The sequence below is a fragment of the Coffea eugenioides genome, chromosome 11, assembly GCF_003713205.1.
Source record: "Coffea eugenioides isolate CCC68of chromosome 11, Ceug_1.0, whole genome shotgun sequence".
Taxonomy (NCBI): domain Eukaryota; kingdom Viridiplantae; phylum Streptophyta; class Magnoliopsida; order Gentianales; family Rubiaceae; genus Coffea; species Coffea eugenioides.
The window spans coordinates 47,381,743-47,399,609 of NC_040045.1; the positions used below are offsets into that span (position 1 = coordinate 47,381,743).

Sequence of the window (17,867 nt, forward strand, 5' to 3'; positions counted from 1 at the left end):
CATCTCTAATGAAACAGACACATTTAAATCTATTGTTTGGGAAAAATTTGACAAAGGCAGACTTCAGAATAAGATTAGTGCTATCTCGTTCTCAAGGTAAATAAGGAATCTAAATGCTGTCTTATAGGTGATCGAAGTCGAAATCGAGGTCCAAGCAATAGAACAATATGGTGCATGGTAAATTGAGATCCAAGAGCAATATGGTATATGGTATTCGCTTGTCCTTCTGACTTTTGTCCACTGCCAACCCCAACTGCAAGTTCAGATGATAAATTTTGGCTGCATAGCCTACCAAATACGTTCAAGGATGCATCTCCCATGATAAAAGTTGCATCCTGCTCCCTACTAGATGCCAAAATTTAAGGAATTTTCCCTAAACAAAAAATTGTCTGACTTTTGTAGCAATGTGTTGCAGTTCCCTCTTAAATTTGTGCAAGTCCAACGATCCAAGTTTTGATTCTTGCCCAATAACTATTGACAGATACAAATACACAAACACTTGGTAGGAAATGAATTCAACAGTTGTTGCTAGCTCCGAAAGGAGTTTGATAATGCTCGATTCTAGATTAGTTGGGGCTAATACGGTCACGGGACATTTGAGTTTTGCACAAAAAAATATAATTATCGAGGAAGGTTTTGTGTAAACATTATTTGTCACTATTTGAATTTCCATTTTTATCTTTATAGAAACTATTTTTATTTTAACTACTTAAAGACATTTTATGGCAACATGACTAATCCAAAGCATTATAATTACTAATACAACAATCATTATGTAAAAGAAATTTAAGAGATTAGAATTTACTTTAGCAATGAAAAATTCATATGAAATTTATTTATCATAAATCTTACGCATTTTTCTATTACAGACACATTGAGTGTGCGAAAAGCACTGGTAATTATAAAATCTTACAACTGATATATTTGAATATTCTACAATCGAGCAAGGGGCTACAATTAATCCAGATACATGGAGACCCACAAAAAGAAGTCAAGTGTTTGATTTGGTTTTGTTCTTCCTTATATTTACTTATTTGTAAATGTTGGATTTGTTGTGCACTCATTATTAATTAATTAGGCAACAAATTAATCTAAAGAATGAATCCAGATCCTTCAAACTTGGTTGAAGTGATCTGATCAGGCTGTAGTGCCATTTCATTTGTGAGATGATTTTTCCAGTCTCCAACCTCAGCTTTCGGGATAAAGTGTTGATTTTCAATCATCATCCATTTTCCAGTCTTGTTCACCTCCAAATTGCGCAAACTATCAAAGCTACAAAGCCTCAAAATCTCATCAATCAATCCAGATGTCTCTTCCTCGGGAGAGATAGGACACCCAATGAACTCAGCTATGCGCTTCAGATAAAGGGCTGGTTCTTCTTTCACGTCTTCATATTTTACAAATAGTACCTTGTGGGGTTTCTTTCCAGTAATCCAAAATATGATCCCAAACTGGTCCACGAACGCTCACTCCCCTACAGAATTTGTCGAACGTATCCTCCTCAAGTGAATCTTCAGCTCCTCGCCTCTTGCTGGTGAACTTCCAATACGAAGCAAACATGTCCTTGATGCTTCTGCACAAATAAACAATCTTGCACCCTGATTTCAGCACTGACTTGGGTAGTAACACGAGCGGGGAATGTGTCGAAAGCAGCCTATTTGAGGAAGGTGTATAATGTTGATCTGCAATCAGCTGATCATCAGCAGCATGTGTTGAATATTCAATGAAGGGTACCGGCGCATGACGATCATGGTTCAAAGACTCAGCCGAGTCGTCACTCTGGAACGTGCTTCCCGATTCGATACTGGGATGAGATGACTCCGAGATAATGAATCGCCGAGAACTCGGCCGAGTCGCCCTAAATCATTCTAAGTCAGCTCGAATGTTTATTAATTTTGCTAATTTTTAATTATTTTTTATCATATTTTTTTTACAATTTTTAGAATATTAAATATTTCAAAAATTTGCATCTCGTGACCGCGACCGATATGCCGAAACCGTGATGAGGATTTGAAGTGAGTAAAGGATGGCTTTGGTTGATAGGATAATTTTTTCGGTTGATTAAGGCGAACATGAGAGCCTTGAGCCAAGCAGTGCCTGATTTGGGAATTGAGATTAGCAGGACATCACTACTTTGAGACTGAAACTGCCTCTATAATGCAATGAGCCCCTCCAACATACCTATCATCCAGGAGCCAGAAACCCCTGAATCCTTACAATGAGAAGATCACCAGACTGATGATTTAGAAATTCTTTTACTTTTTTCCTCTTGGAAAAATAAAACTTATATCTACCTCTCACATCTATATCCACATGATTCACATCATCAAACTGATACGATATGGTTTGGAATTAATGGAACCAAAGATTCGGGGGGAAGGGGGAGGTGGGGTTGAGCAAGAAACTGAATATTGGAGAGTTGACCATAACAATAAACTAGCGTCATCCTGAATAGACCAAAGCCAAGGATTAATGGTGGTTGGGGTTGGGAAGGTTGAACAAGAAATATCAATGTTCTGAATCAACCAAGACTTGCAGGGTTTCTGACGGAGCATTAAAAAAGAAAATGTGCAACAGGAGGCCTTGAGCACTTGCCACCCATCAGCACAGCTTTTTAATCAAACAGAAAATAGATTCCAAGTTATTAGGAGGACGTCAATATTGGTGCATTTCACATAGACTACTTTGAAATTATTTAGTGGTTATTTTGATTAAAGCAAGCAGACAAGTTTTACAATTTTTTAAGGCTAAAAAAAAATGTCACTAGTGTTTATAATTGCTTTCATAATTTCTTACAGAAGCAATTTATGAGACCTCTCTAAGCCAAGGAAACTTTCATGCAACCTTCCCTTGAATATGCGTAGGTAAAACGTATTTACTCTAATAGCATTTGGTAGAATCAATTCACACTTCATACGTAGTTATCATCATAATTTTTACAATTTTAGCATAATTAGTGTACTTTATAGGTAAAAATACTCACAAATTGGAAAGACCAAAAGTAAATCATAAAATAATGAAATTGAATTAGGTCAGATTTTTAAAAGAGAAATTTATTGAAATTACCGAATTCAATCAACTGAATTAGTGACTTTGAGTTTGGTGGTCACCCCTAATTATAGTTACATAGAGATATTATATAGACATATTATAAATGAAGAGACAAAATTCATATTGGTGCATATGGTATATATACTCAGATTGTATAAACCAATGGAAGGCGTCTAAATGCTTTAGAGAAACTACTTAACATGTGACCCGTTCTGTCACCAATTGGCTGAATCGGGTTGCTTTGTGGATCCCCCTTAGATTGTCCTTTGAGCCGTTCTTTGATAACTCCCTGATTGTTAATTTAACTGTGTGCGTGAGTTCTTGCCGTCCTGTGAGAAAAAAAAAACTACTTAACAAAGTCATGATTTCATGGAACAACTATATTAGTGGATTTGCCTTAAAATCCTACAAAACTCTTCCATACATTTGGTTCGTGAACTTCTTTTTTCTATAATTGTAGCCTTCTTTTCTTTTCTCTTATTATAGCAAAACAAGTTTGTCAAGCGTTTGTAGCTTATAAATTAAAATTAATATGGTTTTGTGTGAGGTATGAGCTAAACGAGGGATTTTACTATCACTCATGTGTTAAGTGATGCTAAACTATTACTTAGTTGTTCAAAGATGAGGGATCGAATTTATCAAGGTTGATGGACTAAATCGGAACATAAAAAAAAGAATAGGGGCCAAATGTGTTAAAATTGAAACACAAAGAACCAATGCCAAATCAGTTCAAAAAAAAGTAAAGAATGATAATTGTAGAAACCTCCCTTGAAGTTGCTGATACTTATAGATAGTGCATTCGAGGTTTGAAATATTACACCTACCTCCATCATTTTTATCGTTGAGTAGCAAAACCTCAAGAAATGACTAACTTTAGCCAAAATTTCTTATGAATGCCTAGAATTACTCTCATGAACTTCTCAAAATGATAATTTTTTTTTATATAACCAAGTCTATCACTACTATCACTATTTTGTAATTTGCTACCATGCCTCCATTAAGCATCCTTTTTCACCAAATTTAGCTAATCTCTCAAAGTGCACACTTTCTCGTCATTATCTCGGTAGTTGTCTGTTATAGTCCAATAACAACTTTTAATTTGCAAAATATGTAATTCCAATCATTTCTATCAAAGATAACAAAATAATTAGCTCTTTTTTTCTTCACTAATTCTATTCTTCTTTTTATAGAACTCTCTTTTCTTCTCTTCCTCTCCCATCTCTTTCATCCCTAGCATTAAGCAAATTTGAAAACAAAACACTCTTTTGAACTATATTCTTAATTGACGTTGTGGGTAATTGATCTACTAACATGTAATCCATATTGGGGATGAAAGAGAAGGGAATTAAGAAAGAAGGTGAAGTAATTAGGTGAAGGTGATCCATAAAGATTGGTCAAGGAGATACAGTGGGAGAGTTTGGATACCATATTATTTTAAAAAATTATTTGACTACATCATGAAAGTATTTTCCAAATACTTGTTTTAATCTTTCAACCATCTTTTCATGTCACGTACATTATATCATAAAAATTATTACAATGTTATTGTAAAAAATTTCTCCAAGTAATCCTCTATCTATCTAAATATACTCAATACTTTTTTGGATGAATGCTCAAGAGTAAAGACAGAATGAGAGTTGATTGAATAGTTATTGGGTGTAAAAAAGTTTGGGGAGAGGACTAATGGCATGAACTCTATGGATAAAAATTACTACACTGTTATTGTAAAAAAATTCTCCAAATAATCCTCTATCTATCTAAATATACTTAACACTTTTTTGGATGAATGTTTAAGAGTAAAGACAGGATGAGAATTGATTGACTATTTATTGGGTGTAAAAGAGTTCGGGGAGAGGACTAGTGGGCATGAACTCTACGGATAAGATTATAGGGAAGGGTTTTCAGGATATGTTGTTTAGATGAAGAAGGTTGGCAGTTATCTTAGTTTGTTTGCTAGGATATTGCTTCCATGCAATCATGGAAGGTAGGCGTAATCTTTTAAGCTTTAAAGGTACCATCTACAATTGTTGAGAACCTCAGGGAGGATTCTGAAATTATCAGAAAACACAAAAGGCAGAATAACTTTCAGTTCCCCCACTGGGTTTAGACGGGTTTTTCCCAACCATCTCCTCTTATTTGGATGAATTCTCAGTGGAAAATGGATTCCCTTTAGACGGGTCTTTCCTCTTCAATTGTCGAGTCTAAAATCTCCGTCTTTTTATTTCCCAGAAGAAGAAGAAAAACACAAACATGGAGAAAATTCCAGCAGCTTCTGCAATGGAATGGAGTATTGATCTTGAGAAAGGCCTCCGTTCCAAAAACCCTGGTCAGCGTCTACTCCAAACTCTTCCTTCATCTTAATTTTACTTAAGAATTAATTATCCAAAGCTCTCAAATTTTTCTTCAAGATTATTTGCTTATCATATTTCAGGCAAATGTATTGAAGCAATATTAGAAATTGGGCCAAGGCTTGAGTGGTGGAATAGAGAATCAAGAATTTCAGTTGCAGAGTACAAAATCTTCCATTTAATTCCCGGTGAGGATAAGCTCTTCGCGAATGCTATCCTTCTTCGGCTGGCGGATGCGTTTAGAGTGGGAGACAAACGAATTAAAACGTGCATTGTGAAGGTATTTAGGGAGGAATTGAAAAGTAGGAGGAGAAGGAGTGGGAGAAAGGTGGAAGATGGAATTTTGTCGAAAAAGAAGCTGGAGAATTATTTGGAGATTTTAAGGAGAGTTAAGGTTGTGTTTGATGAGGGAGATGTCGAAGAAAGAGCTTTAGCGTTGTATTTGTTTGGTTGTTGGGCTGATTTCGCAAAAGATAGTGCTGATGTTCGATATGTTATACTTTCGAGTGTTGTTTCTGATGATGTTCTTGAGGTAATGACGGATAACTTCTGTTGGATTTTGATAGTTGTTTATTGATGTGATAAGTTTACTACAATGCTGCATTGTGTAGTAGTTTTTTTTTTTCCTTGTCTTGTTTATGCATGATGTGATGTTTTAATGGTTAGCTGTTAGCTTGTGTTATTGTGTTTGAATGACTCCAATGTCTCCATTTTTATGTTTGGAAGGATGTAATCTGCACCTTTGGTGGTTTTAAATTGCCTTTTTTCTTGGGAGTTTTTTGGTTATGTTTGAATGACTCCATTTTCCCTACTTGTTTGATAGGAAGTAGTGATTTTGGTTGCCTGAGTGGGTTTGAAGTGTGATATTTTAAGCATTTTTCAAGCTCTCACATGCTTTCTTGGAAATATACGTGGATGAATAATTGAAGTTTTACATAATCTAGGTAAAAAAGTGACTATTTTGTTATTTTTAGTTGGAATTTAGCTAGAGTGGTTTTTGTTGCTCACCTTCTAAGTCTCCAAGAAGTTTTTCAATCAAATATCAGCTGCTATGTTCTGTTGTTCTTTGACTTTGCTGTAGTTTCTGTTTTTGATTTTGCAATTCGAAAGAGATTACCTACTCCCTAATCTACACAGGTGAAGGCTGCTTTGTTTGCTGCTGGACGTTTCTGTGAACTGGCAAATGACTTTGCTAGTGTCCTGATGGAGATGCTTACTAATAGGTTGACATCATGTGAAACATCAATGGCCTTAAAGTTAGTAGGAGGGCGAGCATTGGCTAACATGTGCTGCTCATTATCACTTGCTAACAGAGCATATGAGGTTAATTATTTTCAATACCTTATTTTACTATGTGCCAAAGATGAGTCTGCCTTTCCTATTTAGGACTTGGTCTGTCAGCCAGCATTTATGCGGAATATCTTTAGTTTGCTTCCTTTTCTTGTCCCTTCATTGATACTGATATGATTTGATTCTCTTTTTGTTGCTTGACTTAAGTCTGATATACTACAACAATAGTGAAGGGCCAAATCTCATATCTTTGTGGACAAATGCACATTTTTTTACTTTGCTTTCCATCTACAATGACTTCAAGGAATTAAATTGTTGGCATAATGTGGTCAGCTAAGAAATGCATCCATCCCGGCATCATTCTGTATTCAACTTACATACATATGACTTGTGTGTCAAAGATTTGGAAGCTAGTGACCATCAGTTATAGTCTGAGTTGGCTAGTTTCCTCTGTTGTTTGTTTCAGATGCTTTGACAAACAGAAACGCTAAGAAAATTCTGTTCTGATGGGAATTGCTATCGACTTGATTTTCATATTCTTGTGCATGAGATGTCTGGTCGTCTATTGCTAGTTACTTATGAGGATACCTAATGCCTTTTTAGTAGGAAATTGTTTTGGTAATTGTGGGTTGCATAAATGCTAAGATGTATATTTATTTTCCTTGTCATGCTTTTTAGATGTATGGAACTGTTCCAACCAGTAACATGGTTATTGCAGACAGGTTTAAAGCTGCTCTTGGACTCATCAGAAGAAAATTTCTCTGCAGTTATGCTGGTATCACTTACAAAACTTGCTTCTTGTTGGACTCTACTGATTCCTCAGCAGGTTACTACTATGCTCTGTTTTCATGTGAACAGTTGTTTGTGCTAGTGTAACTCATATTGAAAAGTTGCAATTTAGTAAACAACACTTTCTATGCTAAAATAATAGTTAAAGAAGAAGAAAAGTTAGACATTGGCGTATAATTGTCAGTTCTTGAGGTAGTGTTGTATATAGTAGCTTTGTCCAGGAACGCTAATGGATGTGATATGAACAAAGCTGCAAATAATTGTTACTTGATTGCTGGTTGTGATTTTGTTGTTCAAGTTAATTATTATCTCCAAGGTGATGATACTAAGTGCACATTAAGTTTAACATACTAGTCAAATATATCAAGGTCATTTTTTTGTGATCCAAGGGGCATGGCATGCTGTTCAATGCAAAACGTAGTAGACTAGCAGGGTAAAATGCTTTCGCATCAGTAAATTGGTGAAAATTATAATAGATAACTGTACAATTCCTAACTGTTGCTTGGGTTAATTTATAGTTAGAGATGACAACAAGATTTATATGATAAAAATGGGGCAAGTCTATCAAGTGTGTAGACTGGTGCTGATAACCCAGAGGCTGAAGAGAATGATGCTTATCCAGATTTTCGTAAATTGAAAATGTCAAAACTACATATAAGTCCACAGGTTTTGGTTTTTGGCATGTAGAACCTATGTTGCGCAAATCTTGGTGACTATTATCTGTACTATTTTGTTACACAAATTGCAGATGGAACAAAATTTGCAAATAGGACATGAGTTGCTTGTACGATAGAAATCTCATCTCTTTGATGATATGAATAGCTTAAGACCGGAGAGATGATAATTTCTGAGTATGGGAATAAGTATTAAAAGTTAAAAATTCGTTGCCAAACACTGATTTGAATGGGAATGACTATATTGGACATCATAGGTCCTCTAGTGTGTTGATTTTTGCCAACTATTGCTCTTCCACTGGCTTCATAGTTGTGATGAATATCTCTGGCTCTTGTGTTGCAGATAGAACTGCTTTTCTCTTATCTGGCTAAGTGCAGAGCAACTCATATTGAAGTTACAACTTTAACATGTCTTCAATTTCTTTTTGCAAGAGGAGTTTGTCCTTGTCCTGCATCTAGAGATATGGTTCAGAATTTCTTTGATATGCTGAATCAATCCAAATTTCCACCATCTGTGCTGCGTCAAGTTCTGAAAGTCTTGCAAAAGGTAATTCTTCTGCCCTTCCCCTTCTCGTGATTGGGTTGACAGGAAAGGTACAGTAATGGTTTGCTTACATCCTGACAACTTTTTCAGATGCTTTCATATAACCTACCAACCTTACCTAGCTCAGAGATGTTTATGGTGTTCTCCACGTTCTTGAAGTTTATTGAGAATGTAAATCAATCTTCAATCATGTCAGAGAGACTTGTAGCTGCACGTGTTCTAGTAAATATTTTGTGCAAGTTTCTGGGAAGACCTAAACTGGAACATGATGAAACAGCTTTCACTCTGGCATACCAAGTAATTTCGTTCATTATGGATCGCATTTCTGAGCTAGTGAATTCAATCGTGACTAGACATACTTTTCTGGTGAATGGTCTCAAAACAACTAAGAAAGGGCTCCTGGATGGAGATCAGGCCAATGAAGAGTTGGAGCGAGAAGTGACAAGCTTGCTTAGATCTATCTTTTATCTGGTTGAAAACCATTCAGACATCAGTGGTTTGGTGCTAGATAGAGTTGGCATATTTTTGGAGCATCTAGTGAGCACGCTTTGCAGGGATGTAAGCATAGAGAAAGACAACTTTTTAAACTATGAACTGTCAGAATGTGGTGAAGAATACAAGACAGCAAATATACTAAAACTTGTGTTTTCTCTAACGAGAATAATAGTTACTTGTCTGGAAAACCCTGAAGTAGAGCATGCAGAAACAGCTAAAGTCCTGAATTCCTTAAAGCTTTTGATAGATTATGTATGCAAGTCCACCCCAATTGGTTCATCTACATACACCATTTACCTGCTTTTGCTTCACTTTCATAGTGCCTGTAAGTGCATCTGGCGACAGATTAACCCCATTGTATACCTTGATGACAATTATACTCCATTTTATGCTGGTTCTTTTCTTCACGATAATACTTTTATTGCTGAATTTGGAAAAAAAATGTTTGGAGGAAGAGATAATTGGTCTTCTTATAAAGCTGGAAAGCGTGCAGCTTTACAGGGACTATGGTCGAATGCTGCTTTCATATTTGAGCGACTCACAAAAATGGCTGTTTCTAATTCCAGCTATGTCTGGTTGAAAACCTTGAATTTGTTCTCACATTCTGAAAGTCAGATTGAGTATTTTGGGATTATTAATGTGAAAGATAGTTTGTCTGAAGCTGGAGAAGAAATTACTCCGAAAAATAATTTGTATAACTATGTTGAAATTCTTGTCAGAGCTTATGATGGCGTTCACCTTGCAGAGAAAACGCTGAAGATGTCTGCTCCTGGGCTTTCCTTCACTTTTCAAAGGTGGTTTTTGGCTCTTAGAGCAAAATTTTTGGAGATTCTGGTGGACTTAAGCACACTCTTAGGTGCAGTTTCATTTCTAGAAGATAGCAGTAGCTGTGGGCCAGAAAAGATGACTGTTTTGGTTCCAAGTATGATACCTTTGGAAAGATACAGATTCTTGGTGGATTCTCTTGCCTCAGTATCTTCCCAGCTCAAGAAGTTGGCAGATGAATTTGATTTATTAGCAACTTCTTTTGTTGGCATGGACAGAAAAAGCATGGGGATACTTTTATGCTTGTCAGCAGGTTGTTCGCTGTTGGCCTTCAGTACTGGGTTGTTCTTATCTATCCCATACTTACATGTTTCAGAAAATAGCGTGACTAAATGTCTAGATGGCTCAGAAGGGCATCATCGTGGTGTGCTTATTCAAGATTTATTTGAGAGGCTATCACTTGTAGACTCTGAAACCAGCAAACATCTTTGGATGCTATTAAAGGTTTATGGAAAGTCCGAGAGCTGTTTTCTGTCCAAGTCCGGAAATCAAGCTGCAGGCCTTTATTACGAGGCAAGTAGCATTGTTAAACTTTTTAAATATGCTGTTTCAGAGATTGTTGGCCTCCAAAATGAGGCACGCATATTTTGCAGTGATGAAACCAAATCTCAGATTTCTAGTCATGGACTAAAGTTGTTGTTGAGCATCATTTGGAAGTGGATGCAGATCCCCTTCAGGTGTCCGGATTACTTTTTTCAAGTAAGGTATGCATTATAAGCATTTAAATGGATCATCAGATCATCCATTATGTGTTTCTTCTTGATATAAAAACTGCTGTCAAATATAGAGACTGTGGAGTTCTTAATCTGCATTGTTATCGCAATAAGGATGTAGTGATGAGATTTCAATTATAATTTCTTGCAAACATAATTTTCTCTAAGCAGTAGGAGGGCCTAAACTTTCCTTTATCTAGTTGCTTGGAAAGCTCCATTGTTTATGGTTTCATCCAATCAAACCAGCAAAGAAAATAAAGATATGAGAAAAAAGATTAAGACAAGAAGAATCCAATTCTTTTTCAATCTTTTATTGTTAATGCGTGGTAGGAGACCATTATTAACAACCACTAGTAGTCAAAAGTTTGCACATACTTTGATAGATCCACTTGCCATCTTAGATTTTTCTAAAAACGACCTTTCCCAGAAATTGTTGCAAAAGTAGTTTATTGGGTATGAAACATTTTCATCAAGACAAATTAAAGGATTTTAGTGTAGAATAAAAATTTATTAGCAATGACTGGAAATTGAGCATGTCCATAATCCACTTGAGCAGAAGCAGATACTGCCGGGCCTAGTTCTTTGCTTCTGTGGCTTTTGCTGATGCAAATCCTGAAATTCATATATATTTTTGGTCCCTTTTCAGTTGTCCTTATTGCTCTGTGTTGTTTCATTGTCCACTTTTTCCAGTAACCTGATCTTTGAAGCTGGATTATTTTCAGGGATAATGTTTTTTCAGAGCTATTTTCCATGAATGAAAATGGTGAAAATTTTGATGGGATGTCTGTCTCATTAGGCAGCCATCTATCTCTGAATTTGTGCCTTAAATTGAAAAACATGCCACCGTCCCTTCACCTTCAGCTTTCTAAGCTTTATTGCATCCTTAGCTGTACTGTTCCATCTCCACATGGAAAGAACATAGAGAAATCATGGTTGAATAGTGAAGAATGGGACACTGATGATATTCTAGCTTTGAATCATAAGCTCATGAGGTATGCCACTGGGTCTTCTACGCCTAATGCTATGCAGGATCGAACTAATGCTGGTAGCAGGTGGACAGAGGAGTATTTGTGTTTTCGTCTTAATGAGAGAGGCCAAGGGTTCTCGACTTGCTTGCTTGATGTGTCTGCTTTTCCTCCAGGAAACTATAAAATTAAATGGCATAGTTGTTGGATAGATGATGAAGGTTCTTATGGGAGCCTCCTTCCCATGAATCCTGGTCCCAACTTTGCTATCGAGAACCCTTCTAATTCCAGAACAATGCAGACAGAAGTTTCTTGACTATTTCATATAAGAGGAGCTATGATTGATTCCTGTTCTTTTGGTATGTCTTATTTCAAACATATTCTGCTTCCCTGTTGCTTCATTTCTTGTAAGTCATTTATTGTTCCTGTGTGATAGGTGCCTGGGGATTTTAGGTCAATTTGATCATCAAACTTCCAATAGATGGATTTTACGCATATATGAGAGAGGGAGAAGTCTCATCACAGAAACCACCAGTTCCACTAGGATTTTGCTGCAATTTTGTGGTTAAGTTCATAAAAAAAACTCAGACCATCCCCTGTAGACAGCAGCCGTCTGGGCTGCACCCAGAGTTGAAGGATCATGTACCTTCCAACAAACCTCCTTTTTCTGTTTCTTCAAACCTTGTGCTGCTACACCTGGTGATACGGAATTCACATGCATCCTGGGTCCAAGACTATTTTAAACAATTTATTGTTCCTATGGCTTCTGCTCTTGCTGCCCTGTAGCCCTACCTGATATCCTTAAAGAGTCCAAGACTCGCTGAGTCGCTGAACTTCTCCCTATCAGCCAAAGTCTTGTAAGCTTTATCGGAGGATACGCTGGTGCACTTTAAGAGACTCTTTTCTATGATTGGCGAGTTCCAGGGAACCCTGTCCAATCTATTGTTTCTGTGTCAGCTGAGTGGCTGAACTTCTTCCTATCAGGCAAGTCTTGTAAGCTTTATTAGAGGATATGCTGGTTCACTTGAAGAGAATCTTTTCTATCAATGGTTTCCATGTCCGGTCCAGGTGCTACTAGTTCTTCAGTCTGGAACAAGAAAATAGACCACAATTTGCTTTGCAGGTTCATAGACCTGGTTAGTTTAGTTAGTTAGCTAAGGATCCTCCTTTTTTAGGGCATTTCGTGGAAGTTGAATTGCCATCTGACTTTTGTAGCTCATGGATGTAAGACCTGGAGGCATATCACTCTGTTTGATGGGCGTGTTATCTTGTTCTGGTTTATGGTGAGGAAGTCAACATAAAGAGCAAGCAAGGAAATTGGGAATGTTCCTGTGGGAGAATTGTATTAAATGGACGTTGAATTGGTATTAATTATAACTTCCAGAAAGGGTAAAATTTTAGTACTTATCTTTATGGAATTTCTTGATAATCTCTATCTTATTTAGTTATGCATCTTGGGAATGAATGCAAGTTTATTACTCCTTTGCACGTCTCTGTTTGCACATGATTCTTGGTTGCATTTGTGTATCTGAGATGCATAATCTGTCTCTTTCTGCATGTGTTGCTGTAGACTTCGGTTTTATGACAGTCAAATACTTATTATCCTAATGAGTCCTTTTTTTTATTTGAGATTGAGTTATAGTGGTTGACCTCTCACTTTTCGAACTTTGGCACTTAATCAACATTTCCAACAGAATACACATAGAAGCGTGGTTATGTTGCTGAAGATCTATATTATCTGGAGCTGTGACTTTGGTTTTTCGGATACTTGAAGTGGTCTTCCTACCAGAAGGATAACTTGATTCTGAGGTGAGGGCATCATGAGTACTAGTAGACTTGAGGTATTGTTCTTTAAGGGAACTTCTGAGGGTTTATTTATTTTCCTTGCAGATTTCTACGAGTTCATGTTGAAAAATGCCAAATTCCCATGTTTCAAACTTTATATTGCCCTTGGAAATTTTAAACTCCAGGGATGTTTAGGAGAATCAAAGCCTTTTTTTTGCGTTGAGAGATTAATTTGTTTCAATGAGTCATTAACATTATGCTGTTGCCTCCACTGAAAGTTTAAAGCTAAAAGATAGATTCTAAGGATGCTGAGAAATTTTAGGAGGATTTTTATTCGAAACAGAAGAAGAGGAAGACGATAGACTGCTTTTAGTTTTGATAGAATTTTGACTTGTAAGAAATACTTCTTTGATGATGAAGATTTAAAACACTTATGCAGTTGTTTAACAAATTATTCATCAACTGATACAAAATAGGATTGAGAAGTAAAGCTAAAGAATGTGAAGTTGTATGCTAAAATCAACTTCTCTCAGATATTGTCATTACAATGTATTCACCCCAGATGTATGCGAAGTTGAACCTAATGATTTGACCAAGAGTACTGGGTTGCTGTGGTAAGTTATAGATTATTAGTGAGCTAACTCATAAACCACTGGTCGTTTTTCCACTTTTGGTTTTCCACCTGGACAAAAACACTTTGAATCGTGTCAATTGAAGTGTGCAACTTGACAAACCAATAGGGGGAACTAACTCAAGCAAGCTGATAACTAAAACAAAAGGGAAGCTCTGTTTTTGGTCATTGTTTGATTAGATATACGCTTCGAAGTTGCTTAGTTTACATGCAGTTTTTGTGATTTTGATGAAGCAACACATGCTTCTTAAAGTTCCTCGGCCTGGTCCAATCCGTACAGCCCCCATATATTTAAATTAATATGTTTTTCATATTTATTGATTTCATGAGCTTGCTTACATGTTTAACTTATGCTACTGTTATACTACATGAATTGCATTTCTTCATCTGGATGATATTTCCATTATGTTTTTACTTTTTTTTTTCCTACTTTCAATGAATTTTTAATGTTTCAAGCTCTGTGGCACACCGAATGACATGACGGTCCATTTTTACTTAAAAGAGAGAATTTTTTTTTTTTTTGATCAAGATGAAAACTTCTAGTGTAAAATGATGAACAGACCATTTTCTGCTTCTACTAGGATTTCAACATCTTGAGGTTCTATGGTGCTTTCTCCTATGCTTGTGATTTATTCTTTTTCCTCTTTGTCTGGAAAGAGGTAATGCAGGTTTGTATAATAGAAGAAATTTCACTTCCTGTATTCTTTTTTGCTTAGAGGATATTACTAGTTTTGCTTCTGTATTGGAAACTTTTAGCAGTAATATGAACTAGACTTTAATTTCTTTAATAGTGAATTGAGTGCTTTGTTGTAATAGAGTTCTTTTCCTTCTCTTTGGTATGATTCCTTGCATTTGATATGTGCTGTCGAGTACAGTTGACATGGCCAACCTCGTTCATTGCTTACATTATTGCAAAAGAAAAGAACATGATGTATAGACCGCTATACGTGTATTTATGTGTTCAAAATTTCTTACCAGCAGTTTTGCTCGTTGGTCCGGAGCTTGGCCATGCAACTGTACAGTGTGCCTTTTCCTGCCTCCTACAGGAAACAAAGCCCAAAGGAGGCTAATTGTTACAGGTAGAAGTTAGGTAATGCTTTCACTGCAGTTATCACAGTAGGCAATGTTCTCCAGATAAGGCTTAAAATGCTGATATTGTAGATGAATTGCTAATAGCTAGAGATATGAGAAGGCAAGACTGTCTCAAGTGTTTGAAGTGTTTGTGCAGAGAGAGGCCAATTTGTGTGCCAAGTGTGGAGCTCCCTCTGAGGACGTCAGACAAAATTTGTGCAAGTGCGCACAAATCCAGAAAAAGCTGGAGTTGCCATCTAGTTTTTTCAGTTTAAGGACACCAATTCCTTGTTAGATTTGCTAGTCTATTGGTAAAAGTCGGATGGATACGTGCACACCTTGGCTTATCAGATTTTTTTGCAGTAGTCTTTCTTCCTTATTCTACTATGGCTGGCTTGTGGACAAAGCTGGGGTCAGTAATGGCTGAATGTGCCAAGAAAAAGGGAGAAAAGAAGAAGGTTTCAGGACTTTTTTTTCCTTCCCTTGCTTAGATTTTTTACTGGGAAAAAGTGATGAAATTTCCTCTGTCGATATTCTCCATTATCACAAAGTACGGCCGTGAAACATGAGGTCAGATTATGAGAATGTTTCAGAAGAAGTTTGTCCTTCTTATCTCCATTCCAAGAAAAAGAGTTCAATGTTTCTTTTAATTCCTGCCTAGACGCCCGAGTTAAGAAAAAGTGAAACATGTCTCACTCGTTGGTGGACTTTGTCTCTTAAATTTGTTCTTCAGTCTTTGGTGGACTTTCCCTTTCACATACTCTATTGCTTGGAGGAAATTTAGGTGGGCAGCAGTTGGAATTAAGAAGACGAAAAATGTGTTTTTGACTTTTCATTGGTATGAAATTTCTGACCAAAGCTGCATTCCACATTGTCTTCGTGGAAGTTACTAGTCAACGTTCTTGGGTCTACGCTTCATTTACCATAAGAGAATTATATCAACCATAAGGGAATTATGGGGAAAAAAAATGCACCAATAGTCTTTCACATATTATTGGCATTAAATTTTAGTCCACAGAATTAAAACGAATGATTTTAGTTCACAACAATTAGAACACACTCACTTTTGATCATTGGTTACGTTTTTAGTCAAATTTTGCTCGAAATAAGGCATGGATACATCATTGCATCAATATTTGAAGGGTAAATTTCGCAATTTACTTAATATTTACTCAAAATTTCTCATTAATTCTACCATTTCCCCTAGTTCTCCGCTTCTTGAACCCTAATTTTGCAAACCCAAAAATGCATATACCCATTTTTTGTTCAAGTTATTATCACTTTATTCCCATAAACTATAATCTTATTATCAATTTATCCTCTAAAATTTATTTTAGACAATTTATCCCACTATTAAACCAAATTAGCAAGTTAAAAAATTTCAGAAAAAAGTACCATCCTCTTTATATAACAAAAACAATAAAAAATTTAGAATGGCTATTTTCCTTTCTATATCAAGAAAAAAAAAAGTCAAAATATTAATCTCTTTTTTCTTGGCAATTTTATTAATATTGAAAAAAAAAGAAAGATAGAGGGGAAAGAGAGAGAAAGACAGAGCTCAATATTTTAAAAAAAAATACAATGAAGAAATAATTCAATATTTTTATTATATTAAAATTACTTTACTTTTCTTATTACCGACAAATTTCAATCCTAATTCTGACGATGTTAAAGTAATACAAGTGTTTGGATTGCATTTTCCGTCATTTTTTATGGAAAAATTACTGTAGCGATTTGATATATGTGAGGGAAAAAGGTGATATGTGATCACGGAAAACGATAATATTTTTCGACAGAAACAAGCAATCCAAACAAGGCGAATCATTCTTCCTTATTTTTTTCTTTGCAAAACCTAATTTTCTGTCTCTTTACTGTCCCACCTCTTTTTCTTTTCCTAGTATTGATAAGTATGGAAAAAAATGTTTGAGTAAACCCTTTTATTTTTATGTTTTTGAGACTCTCAAAGTGAAAAAAAAAAGAATAATCATTTCAACTTTTTTATTTTTAATTATATATATAAAAAAGGTAAATACATTAAAAAATTTTTGAACATACTAGTTAAATTAACGATAGGATAAGATGTTAGAGAGTAAAACGATTGTATCACTATAATTTAAAATGATAAAGTGATAATAACAATGTAGTAATGTTATAAAACAAAAATGTATTTTTATCTAAAATTTGTTAACATATTGAGTTGAATTACCTACAAGAATGAAATGATTAAAGGATAACGTTAGGGGATAAATTGATAGTAGTGATATAGTTTAGGGGATAAAATTATAATAACCCTTTTTGTTCCACCACCACCCTCTTCCACCATTCTCACCCACCACCGCTGCTGACCACCTCTCACTCCTTTCCTGCCACATGAAATCAACTAACCGGTACTAGTACTACTATACTACTAGCTAGCAGTCAAATTAGAAAGTAATCTGAAACCCAGTTCCAGAATCTTGGTCAAATCTTTCAGCCTCAAAGGTCTTCAAAGATGCAGATGCAGCTTTAAACTCGGGTAAGGCCCCTTCTTTTGCCAAGGCAAGCTTGAGCAGCAGCCTTCCTCGTTGTCCTATCCTAACTGCTCAAAAACTCCACCAGACATATTAGCAAGTTACTCAGCTTCATCCTGAAGAGGCCACCATTGACCTCGATCATGATTTTCATGAACCCCAAATAAGAGGGATGG

General features: G+C 35.9%; 2 protein-coding genes across 2 annotated transcripts; one reads left to right on the top strand and one right to left on the bottom strand.

Annotated features, from left to right (window-relative positions):
* Nucleotides 1-1,091: 1,091 nt before the first annotated feature.
* On the bottom strand, nt 1,092-3,881 carry LOC113752767 (cytosolic sulfotransferase 11-like). The gene is made up of 4 exons (XM_027296830.1): nt 3,876-3,881; nt 1,979-2,152; nt 1,559-1,654; nt 1,092-1,451 (listed from the first exon to the last, which is right to left on the bottom strand). Exons 1-4 carry the CDS (start codon nt 3,879-3,881, stop codon nt 1,092-1,094), a joined length of 636 nt encoding a protein of 211 aa, XP_027152631.1.
* A 1,310-nt stretch (nt 3,882-5,191) lies between these two features.
* Nucleotides 5,192-16,110, top strand: LOC113752768. The gene is made up of 10 exons (XM_027296832.1): nt 5,192-5,377; nt 5,483-5,931; nt 6,537-6,722; nt 7,408-7,515; nt 8,496-8,699; nt 8,787-10,720; nt 11,452-12,053; nt 12,131-13,083; nt 13,389-13,535; nt 15,089-16,110. The coding sequence occupies exons 1-7, from the start codon at nt 5,302-5,304 to the stop codon at nt 12,008-12,010; spliced, it is 3,516 nt and encodes a 1,171-aa protein (XP_027152633.1). The 5' UTR covers nt 5,192-5,301; the 3' UTR covers nt 12,011-12,053; nt 12,131-13,083; nt 13,389-13,535; nt 15,089-16,110.
* The last annotated feature ends 1,757 nt before the right edge of the window (nt 16,111-17,867 follow it).